General features: G+C 46.3%; 1 protein-coding gene across 2 annotated transcripts in view; it reads left to right on the plus strand.

Annotated features, from left to right (window-relative positions):
• Positions 1 to 12,257, plus strand: part of WWP2 (WW domain containing E3 ubiquitin protein ligase 2) — a 156,027-nt gene that overhangs the window by 128,303 nt on the left and 15,467 nt on the right. For both annotated transcript variants that reach the window (XM_066348153.1, XM_066348154.1), the window contains exon 10: positions 7,195 to 7,369. In XM_066348153.1, coding sequence (XP_066204250.1) covers positions 7,195 to 7,369 — 175 coding nt within the window. The remainder of the gene's footprint in view (positions 1 to 7,194; positions 7,370 to 12,257) is intronic.

Here is a 12,257-nt window from a genome sequence, read left to right on the forward strand (position 1 = left end):
CTGGTCTGTCAGTTATGTAGGCCTTGACCTGGTGAGCTTATGGATGGAATCTAAGTGAAGGTATTTTCTCTGTTTTAAGGACTGAGGTGGGACACTAGATCCATCTATCTTATTTTCAGGATAATTTTTTTTAAAAAAAGATAGCTTTAATTTCTTATTGGGAGATGGCACAGCTCTATACCCCACACAGCCTATTAGTTCTTCCTGAGTTTGAGGCCCAGACCTTTGGGTCCCTGGCATGCACTTCTGCTATGTAACAGGGAACCCAGAGAGAACAGAATGCATAAGCTCTCCTTTCTAGTTATTGGGAGAAGTCCCCCCCCACCCCACCCCGGAAGTATGACTATGGTGAGTGCAATCTCAAAACTACAGGTTATTTCAGCAGACCTAGTCACTGAGGAGTGAGACTGAGCCAAAGGATTCCCTTTACCATGGCCATCCTCTTCTTTCAGAGCCACGGGACACTTGTATGATGATGATGAGCTATTCTATCCAGGAGCAAAAAGTATTGGACCTGGTTACTAAGGATGAATGTAATAATTTGCTCTTCAGTCACTCTTAGGCAGTGCTCAGACCAGAGGTGAGGAGGGAGAGTGGTCATCACAGAGCATGGGGTGGAGAGGCCTCACATAGAGAGATGGGTCAGACTCAGTCTTGCAAGAAGAGCTGGAGGTGGACTTAAATGAGAAGAGGCAGGTGGTCCAGATTGGGGGAACAGTGTGAATGTAAAGGTATGGGTAAGGAATGGTGCATGGAGCAGTCTTGCTGGAGTGGAAGGTTTGTGTAAAACACAGATCCTCAGAGCGTGTTCAGCAAGTGAGTTTGATGGCTATGCCCCCTGGAACCAATGGGTGGGAAAGGGGTGACTGGGCCTCCAACCACTGCTTTGTGATTGCGATTCTGCATAAGGTTTCTTCAGAAATCAAGGGTGAGATGCTGCTGCTTAGAAGTTTGAAAGTCGCCTGACCTGTGGTGGCGCAGTGGATAAAGCGTCGACCTGGAAATGCTGAGGTCACCGGTTTGAAACCCTGGGCTTGCCTGGTCAAGGCACATATGGGAGTTGATGCTTCCAGCTCCTCCCCCCTTCTCTCTCTCTGTCTCTCTCTCCTCTGTCTCTCTCCTCTCTAAAAATGAATAAATTAAAAAAAATGAAAAAAAAAAAAAAAAAGTTTGAAAGTCACCAGTGGGGACTTCTACTTAAACATGGGGGTTGAACATGTGTTTATTTCTATTCCTTCCTGAAAACTCACTAAAATGGCAATAAAGATAAAAAAAGGTATAAACCATCAATGATAAAGGAATGGAAGAGGAGAAACAGCATATGGGAGATGTTAATCAAAGTTTAGTTGCTGATAGATAAATGGCAGAGCTGAGAAAGCTGAAACCCAAGCCTACAGTGTGGGTGTCTAGCAGGAGGCCAGTCGATTTGCACTGTGGAGCCCTGGAAAGCCTCAGCTATGGGAGACACGTGGGTGTGGGTGTGGGTGTGTGTATGTAATGAGACTAGAAACTTGAGCTGCAGTTTTAAAATTTGTTCAAGAAAGCGTTAGATTCCAAGGTATCATCTATCACCCCCATCCCTCTGCCACACGTGCATGTGCACATACATACACACGTGCACACTCGCTAACACTCACATTCCTAAAAGCAGCCTGTGACTGCTGCTGGCCTGAGAAGCAGAGCCGAACCTGCCTCGGCACAGCCCTAGGTGAAGGCAGGTGCGCTCAGAAAAAGGGGTTAAGTAGGGATGCTGTTCCCAGGCTGAAAATGGGAGGGTTTTTTTGTTTTTGTTTTTCCTGGGGAAAGGACCAGTGTAAAGGAAGAGAACTACGGATTGTGATATTTGGGGGTCTTCTAGTGAAACACTTAATGAAGCCACTGGTCACCCAGCCCCCACCTGGGCACACAGAACTTACAGCAGTGTTTAATGACTCACTTTCTTTCTTTTCTTTTCTTTTTAATTTTTATTATATTTTTAATTGATTTTAGAGAGACAGAAACAGCAATCTGTTTCTCTATGTGCCCTGACATGGGATCAAACCAGCAACCTTTGCATATTGGGATGACGCTTTAACCAATTGAGCTGTCTGGCCAGGGCTAGTGGCTCACTTTTAAATGTGAATGAACAGCCGAAGACCAGCAGACAGAGAAAAAGGGACTTGGTAACAATGATGTAGGCAGCGAAAAAGAACTTTAAAAAGTGAAACCAAATTATAATTTATATCCTCAAAGATTTGGGAGGAAATATGACATCTGTGAAACAGGAACAAGAGACCATAAAACAAACCGTGTAGAAACAAAAAAGAAGACCTTTTAGAAAGTAATATATATGACAGCAGAAATTAGAAAGTTCAGTTGAATTGAAAGATAAAGTTGGAGCTAAGAAAATTAGAATTTGAGTCTATGAGAGTCAACATTTGAATAGTAGTACTAGCAAGAAAGAACAGGGAAACAGGCTCTGGCCGGTTGGCTCAGCGGTAGAGCGTCGGCCTGGCGTGCGGGAGTCCCAGGTTCGATTCCCGGCCAGGGCACACAGGAGAAGCGCCCATCTGCTTCTCCACCCCTCCCGCTCTCCTTCCTCTCTGTCTCTCTCTTCCCCTCCTGCAGCCAAAGCTCCATTGGAGCTAAGTTGGCCCGGGCGCTGAGGACGGCTCTGTGGCCTCTGCCTCAGGTGCTAGAATGGCTCTGGTTGCAACAGAGCTACGCCCCAGAGGGGCAGAGCATTGCCCCCGGTGGGCGTGCCGGGTGGATCTCGGTCGGGCGCATGTGGGAGTCTGTCTGACTGCCTCCTGGTTTCCAACTTCAGAAAAATACACAAAAAACCCCCCAAACAAACAAAAACCACACACACACACACAAAATTCTGGTGAAAAATTATTTTCTGTCTAAAAATCAAGTTTTAGCCATTTTTACACTCAAGTGTGAGTGTTGAAGTAAAGGCATCTTCAAAAAGGCAGAATTTTAAAAAATTAATTGGTGGTTCCTCTCCCAGAAGCTACTACATGATTCATTCCACCAGAGAAGCAGGAACCAAGAAAGAAGTGATGAGATGCAGGCACAGGGCCTCAAGTCAGAGGCCAGAGAGGTTCCCAAGGAAGATGATGTAGGACAATAATGTAGAGCAGGCCTGGAGGACAACTGTCCACATTGGGCGATGGGTTCTGGGAGAGACATGGCACAGAGTGAAGTGACACTGAGTGGCCACCTGCCCTGGCAGAATCGGGGGGCAAATTAGTGATTCAGTTTTGAAAACCAAGTGGCATGCAAGGCAGTTCTTACTGCCAGAGGGGGAAAAGTTGTATAATAAGGAAGTGTATTCATAGTATTCTACAGAGTCATAGTACAAACTCTGAATATTGATTTAATGATTTTCCATTTGGGAGGGTGAGGTAAGAGAGGGCTCTGTGTGTGTGTGTGTGGGGGGGGTTGAAATGCAATAATTAAATCCTCATCTTTATAGTGGGAAGTCCATAAGTAATATCTACATGGCAGATGTCCAGAAACCATGGAATGAGCTTGTTATTGAGAAATATGGATATTGCCTGACCAGTGGATAGAGCGTCAACCTGGGATGCTGAGGACCGAGGTTTGAAACCTCAAGGTCTCTGGCTTGAGCATGGGATCATAGATCTGATCCCATGGTTGCTGGCTTGAGCCCAAAGGGCTTGAAGCCCAAGGTCTCTGGCTTGAGCGAGGGGTCACTGGCTCAGCTGGAGCCCCCTGGCCAAGGCATGTATGAGGAATCAATCAATGAACAACTAAAGTGCTGCAACGAGTTTATGCTTCTCATCTCCCTTCCTGTCTATCTGTCCCTGTCCCTCTTTCTCTCTTTCTCAAAAATAAAAAAAGGGAGGGAGGGAGGGAGGGAAGGAGGAAGGAAGGAAAGAAAAATATGAATATAAATGGAAGAAGAAGCAGAGTTGAAGGTAGTTGTTTCTGGGGTGCAGGAATCAGCCATGGGGAGTGGTGTGGTGGAAGACACCTTTTTTTTTTGTATCTTCTATAGCATTTCTTAGGTTTTTAAACAATATATGTAGGATTTCTTTCTTTTTTTTTTTTTCTGAAGCTGGAAATGGGGAGAGACAGTCAGACAGACTCCCGCATGCGCCCGACCGGGATCCACCCAGCACGCCCACCAGGGGCGGTGCTCTGCCCACCAGGGGGCGATGCTCTGCCCCTCCGGTGGGGGGAGGGTCGCTCTGCCGCGACCAGAGCCACTCTAGCGCCTGGGGCAGAGGCCAAGGAGCCATCCCCAGCGCCCGGGCCATCTTTGCTCCAATGGAGCCTTGGCTGCGGGAGGGGAAGAGAGAGACAGAGAGGAAGGAGGGAGTGGGGGTGGAGAAGCAAATGGGCGCTTCTCCTATGTGCCCTGGCCGGGAATCGAACCCGGGTCCCCCGCACGCCAGGCCGACGCTCTACCGCTGAGCCAACCGGCCAGGGCCTTTGATAAGAAAATTAAATAAAAATCACTAGTTGAAAGTATGGTGAGCCTGACCTGTGGTGGCGCAGTGGATAAAGCGTCGACCTGGAAATGCTGAGGTCGTCAGTTCAAAACCCTGGGCTTGCCTGGTCAAGGCACATATGGGAGTTGATGCTTCCTGCTCCTCCCCCCCTTCTCTCTCTCTGTCTCTCCCTCTCCTTTCTAAAATGAATAAATAAAATAAAAAAATTAAAAAAAAAAAAAAAGAAAGTATGGTAAAGATGGGAAGGTTCCAGATTATTGTGAGCCTTGACTACTAACTAAAGGGTTTTGACACAAGGGTCGTGGGGAGTCAGCTCAGTTTTGAGCAGGAGTGTGACGGGGTTGGCCTGCTATGGTTACCCCGGTGGCAGTTGTTAGGCTGGATCAGAGGGGGAAGATTAGTTCAGGGATAGTTGGATATAGAAACGCAAGTCAAGGGTAGAGGGACAACAGAATAAGTAGCTCTTGGGGTGAGTGGTTCTTGACAGTCAGCAGGAAAGGCAGGGTCAGGAATGACGGCGAGGTTTTAGCCCGGGGAGGAAGACTGACCTAAAGGAGACTGGGAAAGACTTGTTTTCACCTCGCTCCTTTTTCTCCAGTGTGGGGAGAGAGCCGTGGCGTTCCGTGTGATCAAGAGTGGCAGCAGGTCGTGAAGGCATGGCAGTGTAGTGGGTGGAATCCAGACAGAATCTGGGAACTAGCCATGAGACTGGGAACTGCTTGAGGGGAAGCCATATGTAGGGAGGCTTTGTGTTTAAGAGTCATTGAAGAGGTGGGAAAATATCGTCCAGGCCTCTAACACAGAAAATTGAGGAAGATACCGAACTAGAGAGGGAGCATGGTAGTCAGTTGAGTGAGATGAGAATTCAGGGAAGTTGAAATGAGAAGGTCGTCGGGCACAAAGACATTCCAACAGTTTGGAATCACACAATACAAATCTATGATGGATTCTCTTTGCAGTGAGCTAATCCTGTTTTCTTCAGTGGTATCTCTTATCTTTAAAACCCCTTTCCTCTCCACCCCTGCTTCATACTTAGAATGGAAAATTTCAAGCATACACCAATTTTGAGAGAATAATACAATGAATCCCTTGTAACCCTCACCTGGTTTTAACAATTAGTATAACACTTTGTTTCATCTGACCTCCCAGGAGAGGGGCCAGTGAATTTTAAACAAATACCAGACATCATATTCTTTGATCCATGAATACATCACATGTCTCTAATGGATAAGGTGTTTTTTGTTTATTTAAAAAAAAACAAACCAAAATACCATTATCCCACCCAACAAAGTTAGCCATATTTCCTTATTTCATGTCATACCTACCGTGCTTTCCCGAAAATAAGACAGTGTCTTATATTAATTTTTGCTCCTAAAGATGTGCTAGGTCTTATTTTTAGGGGATGTCTTATTTTTCCATGAACAAGAATTCACATTTATTGTTGAACAAAAAAATCGGCATTTATTCATATACTGTAGTCATGTCATCACAAACATCAGCATACCAGCTAAACTCTGAATTCCATCAAGAATTTCTTGTGACTCTGTTTCTATGAACAACCATCTATCCTGTTTCCTTGAAAATAAGATAGTGTCTTATATTAATTTTTGCTCCTAAAGACGCGCTAGGTCTTATTTTCAGGGGAGGCCTTATATTTCTAAACTTGGAAAAAATTGCACTAGGTCTTATTTTCGGGGGATCTTATTTTCAGGGAAACGATAATTGTCTTAAAAAAGTGTTTTTAGCCTGACCAGGTGGTGGCGCAGTGGATACAGCGTCGGACTGGGATGTGGAAGGACCCAGGTTTGAGACCTCGAGGTCGCCAGCTTGAGCGCGGGCTCATCTGGTTTGAGCAAAAGCTCACCAGCTTGGACCCAAGGTCGCTGGCTCCAGCAAGGGGTTACTTGGTCTGCTGAAGGCCCACGGTCAAGGCACATATGAGAAAGCAATCAATGAACAACTAAGGTGTCACAACGAAAAACTAATGATTGATGCTTCTCATCTCTCTTTGTCCCTGTCTATCCTTCTCTCTGACTCTCTCTCTGTCTCTGTAAAAAAAAAAAAAAAAAAAAAAAAATTTTGTTTTTAATACTTGATTTGTTTGAATCATACCCAAATTTAAGGTCATTGCTTTTGGATGATATGCCTTATAAGTCTCTCTTAACATATAAGTTCCCCTACCCTTTCTTATTTTTTTCCAGGCCATTTATTTGTTGAAGACCCTGGGCATTTGTCTTGTAGTGTTTCCCATATTCTGGATGTGGCTGATTGTGACCTTGTGGTGTTGTGTAACATGCTTTCGATATCATCAAGGAAGATAGACTATTTTTCCCACAATTCCTAGCAAAATTCTCGAGATTCACCGATTGACCAGCATTACCCACTTCTGGTTTAGTCCGCTTTCCAACTCTTGGTCGGGAGTAGAGTCACCTTCCCCAGAACGATATAGATTGCTCAAATGGAAATTAGGAGCTAGTGGTAAGGAGGCATCGGTTGCTAAGGATGCAACCACACACGTCTGCTCTAATCACCTAAGTCCCAGAAGCCTCCACGATCGGGGGCCTGACTGGCTGTGCTTTCCTGGAGCAGCCGGGCTCCTGTGCTACCACCACCCTTCACCTCCCTCTGGTCCTCCCTTGGTCCTTCCTTGTCAACCATCTTGAGATTTTGCTAGAATTTGAAGGTAGGGGTGAGGTGGTCACTATATTCACGCTGAGCTTAATGTTTCCAGCTGGGAGAAACGCACAGACCCCCGAGGCAGGTTTTACTACGTGGATCACAACACTCGGACCACCACGTGGCAGCGCCCCACCGCCGAGTACGTGCGGAACTACGAGCAGTGGCAGTCCCAGCGGAATCAGCTGCAGGGCGCCATGCAGCACTTCAGCCAAAGATTTCTCTACCAGGTGAGAGGGCAGAAGGTGCAGCTTTGCGTATTCTCTACTGACCCTTCCGGTGAGCAGGGAAAATGTCAGTGCTCTGAGGCTGGAGATTTTACTCACCATAGTGAAATTCCTCAGACTCCAGTGTTTCTAACATAGAAACTCAATGCCCAGCCTCTGTGTCTAAGGACTCAGTATGTCTGATACTGAATTCACCGTTTTTCTTCTAACACTGGATTTCTCTTCTCGCTCTTCCATCCAAGTCCATTTACCCTGACTTGAAACCTGTCCTTCAGCTGTGACTTTTCCTATACCTCACCTTTTCAGATCAAAGCAACCACCCCAGTCCTTCTCTTTCTCTTGCTACTATGTTTCTTTAGATCTTTATTATCTGTCAGATACTCAAGGATGGAGGGACCTTTAAAGTTCATCTTGATCAGGGGTTGGCAAACTAGAGCCAGTGGGCCAAACTGGCCCACACCTGATTTTGTTCATCTTGATCAGGGGTTGGCAAACTATAGCTGGTGAGCCAAACTGGCCCACACCTGATTTTGTACAGTTTATTGACATACGCATGCCCTGTAGTTTAGGTATGGACTGTGGTTGCTTTCATGCTATTATAGCAGAATTAAGTAATCACAACAGGAACTATATAGCCCATAAAGCCTAAGATATTTACTGCCTCGCCCTTTACAGAGAAAGTTTATTGACCCCCTGTTTTAGATCAACCTGCTGCTCTCTGGGTCCTGGTTTTGCTCTGCCCCTCCCGACGGAGTGGTGAGGGCAGCTTCTGAATGGTTTCCTCCCTGGGTTCTCTCTCCTCCAGTCCATGCTGCCTGTTCCCACCATGGCAGTCTTCAGAGATCATTGTCATTTCATCACTTTATAAAAAATCACTGTGAAGCAAGGGAGGTTGCTCAACATTTATTACTGTCATTTTTCATCCCTGACTCAAAAACTTTTGTGGTCATTACCTACAAAATAGCATTTAAATTTTCTACTCCAGAATTCAGAGTGCTGTGGTTTCAAATTAACTAACGGTCTCCCATCCTGTGAACCCTCTTAGCCCCACCTTCCTGAGGGTCCTTCCGTTAGAGTCTCCACCAGCACCTGGTGGCTGGGGAGCCCGGCCACACGGCCCCTTCGGCAGGAAGACGTGGGATTCCCCAGTTGGAACTCTGATTGCGTTTTCTCCGGGCACCTTGAACATGAAGCTTGGGATCTGTGTGGAACCTGCACAGGATATGGTGGATTGAAGGCTGGACACTTTTTGAGCTGGTCCACAACACTTAGTCACCATGTTTAATCCATACTGTTCCTATTTGAAATGAATTTTAACCCCACAACCCATTTCTAAATCAGATACTACTGTAATATGATGTTCAGAAAAATCTTTAATTAGATTTCATTAGGTAGAGTTCATTATCAGCTTTGCCTTCATTTGCAGCTCTTTCTCTGCTCACCCAAAGCAGAGCTACCCCATCAACCACAAGGCCTTGTGGCATGTCATTGGGCTGCTTGTCCCCTCTTCTGTCTGTGGGGGCTGGTTGCTCATCCTGTGGTGAGGGAACTGATGAGGACCTCACCCTTAGTGTGCACAAGCAGAAAGTCCAGCGCTTGTCATATTAAGTTGTCCTCAAGAAAGAGTAACTGAGGTGCCCTGCTGGTCTCCCAGGTGCGGCTGTGTTCCTAGGCCAGGCCTCCGCTCTGTGACCCCTTTCACATGCGCCTGGTTTCCGGTTCTGGCCGGGCCTCCGCTCCGTGACCCCTTTCACACGCGCCTGGTTTCCGGTTCTGGCTGGGCCTCCGCTCCGTGACCCCTTTCACACGCGCCTGGTTTCCGGTTCTGGCATGCTTCAAAATTGGAAGGGATCTGGTCATTCTGTACATTCACAAATTGTTCTTTTCTAGCTGGGCTGCCAAGCCCTTACCTGCCATTTTGTTGGGTGGTCATGGCTGCAACACTGGGAAGGCCTGGGTGTCCTTTCTCTTCGAGACAAAGACACATCTCAGGGCTCTCACATAGCTTCATCTCCCTGCTTACTCAACTTCTCAGGTTAAAAAATAATTCATTAAAGGAATCTTTATTTTTATTTTTCTTTCTACCATGTACCGCGTAGGTTCTGTAGGTTGACTGAGATGTTTGTTGTGTGAAGGGGAAGATTCTGGAGTTTACATCTCTTGGACTTTTGGCACATTCATCCTTTTACCCGCCTCTCTCATTTTAGCAGCATCATTCTGGGCCCGCAGAGGAAGAACTTTGACTTCCAGGGTCCCCTAGAAGTGAAAATTAAGCACTAAATTTTTTTTCCCCCCTGAGTACCTAGTATGGTTTTCTCAGCTCTGTTGGGGATTCAGGAGGGTTCTGGATAGAGGCGAGGGCTCCCTTTTCTCCCAGAAACAAGACTCATGTTGAAGAATGTGGTAGGATTCTTTTTCAGGTCAGCTTTCAAAGTCTCTCTGTTGACTTCCCTCCCCTTGGGTTTGCTGTGCCCCTCTTGTTTGCTGTGGTGCCACGTCCTGGTTACAAGTAAGAAGAGTTGCTTTCATGGAGTTATTTTGGGGTTTGGCCTTGGCCCAGGATTTGACTTGGTAGACTTAAGATCTGATACTGTACTGGCGGCTTCCCCTCCTCCTCCTCCTGCGGGGCTGAAAGCGAGACCTGTTCTTCTTTGCTGCCCTACAGAGAACACAAGATACAGTTCAAAATGGAAATCAAGGGAATCCCAGATTGCAGACTCCCCGAATTCCTTCCTGCTGTCGGTCTCAACACACGTTTTTTCCAGTCTCTGTTATTGTTCCCTTGTTTCTGACATGCTTTCCTTTCCTAACCCCCGGTCCCTTTGTTGCTCGTGATCGTCATGCAGACTTGTGGTCACCCGTACACTTTCACGGTGCCCTCTGTTTTGGGTTCCTGCTGTGATCCGCCGAGGATGCCCGGCCCAGTCGTGTGTACTGTGTATTGCGACAGGACCTATGTCAACAGCTACTACTGTTTCTGTGACACCTCTTTATTTCCGCTTTGGTCCTCTTCTAATAACTGAAGGAGGTATCTAGTGTTGGCAGGACTGAAGCAAATCATCCTGTGGCTCCTAATGGGAGGACACGCAATTGCATTATCCAGAAATAGACAGCTTGGTTCTTACTCTGCAGAGGGCCCCTTTGACTGAACTCTCAAGCACCTGGGTTTTCTCCTGCACTCACTGGGCGAATCCTTTTTAGAAAAAGGAGCCTGCCTTCCACACTATAACCTTTGTGCCCTTCCCAGACTCTTTCTTGCCCTCGGTTGTATTTGCTAGACATTCTTTATTTCTGAGTTTGTATCTTAAAATATTACTGGAACTTAGTGCTTGGTCCCTGAGGGACGTGAACTCACGTGAGCCGTCTGGCTCATGGCCTATACCCTAGATCTCCCAACCCAGGGACACTTGTTGGGAAAGTTATTCAACAGCATCTGTTCCTGGTAATAAAGGAAACTGTCTTTTCTCTTAGAGTCACCTGCACGTCCTACGCTCTCTCCTCGGACTCTGATCTCGCCGTGCCCCTTTCTCTGTGCTTTCCCAGCTGGGCGCCAGGTGACGCTCTGGACCTCTCCTTTCGGGAGAGTGGGAGAAGAGAAGGGGCAGGTTGGCTCATTAGAGATGTGGGTTTTGGGGGTTTTGGTTTTCTGGCCATGATGCGTAGCTTTTATTTTTGTTTCTACTTGGCTTCTGTCAGTTTCCTTTTATTTTTTTAAGTTATACTATGTACATTAGGGAAGAAATATCCAAAATAGTCAAGTGCTTTGCTTTAACTGTAAGAGGTAAAATTGTGAGTGTCGGCTTACAGTGACTCCATTTCATGTGTTCATGTTTGTCAATCTCTTGTCTCTCCCTGCTCTCTCTGTTTCCTCTTCTCTCTTATTACAGGTGCTGGGGGTTTGGATCTGGTAGGATGAGAATAGGAGGATGCTGAAGAAATAAAAAAACAGAACACTTTTATGAAAGAGAACCAACATTGTATGAAGTTTGTGGCATTAAAACATCAGGATTAAGAAAAGGGCTGATAGCCTAGCCGGGCGGTGGCATGGTGGATAGAGCATCGGACGGGGATACAGAGGACCCAGGTTCAAAACCCTGAGGTTGCCGGCTTGAGTGCGGGCTCATCTGGTTTGAGCAAGGCTCACCAGCTTGGACCCAAGGCCACTGGCTTGAACAAGGGGTCACTCGGTCTGCTGTAGCCCCCCTGGTCAAGACACATGTGAGAAAGCAATCAATGAGCAACTAAGGTGCCACAATGAAGAATTGATGCTTCTCATCTCTCTCCCTTCCTGTCTGTCTGTCCCTATCTGTCTCTCTCTCTGTCTCTGTCACTCACACACACAAAAAAAAAAGAAAAGAAAAGGGCTGGTAATTTCTTTTTATTCTCCTCTGTTTTGTATACTAGTCAAACTTTATTTTGACAAATAATAGAAGGTACCTGGTTAAACTTAAGCAGAAAAAGAATTAATCAAATGTGATTTAACGGAAGTAACAGAACAGTGAAGAACCAAGCTCTGGCAGAAACCAGCGGTTGGCAAGGCAAAGAAACAGTTTGTGCAGGACATTGCCCCATCCTTTTGCCATTAAACACTCGATGCTCCAACAGGCTCTACTGCAGCAGTGAGAAGTCTCAACAGCTCCCATGCTTTCATGCTCATCCCCACAGGTTCAGTGTGGGGGCGCCTGATTGGCTATTCTTAAGTCACGTGTCTACACTCTAGATGCCATGGTATTGGGAAAGGGAATATTTGCTAGCTGATAAGTATTTTTTGTTTGTAGTTCAATGCAGGCCTCAGAGGCTGTCAGTAAAGACGTTTGGTCTGTTGATTTGTACAGTTAAGCAATGACTGTATGTCCAATTGGGAGCTAATTTCCCATCGTAGCCCCTGAAT

This window comes from Saccopteryx leptura, chromosome 9, assembly GCF_036850995.1.
Source record: "Saccopteryx leptura isolate mSacLep1 chromosome 9, mSacLep1_pri_phased_curated, whole genome shotgun sequence".
NCBI classification, from domain to species: domain Eukaryota; kingdom Metazoa; phylum Chordata; class Mammalia; order Chiroptera; family Emballonuridae; genus Saccopteryx; species Saccopteryx leptura.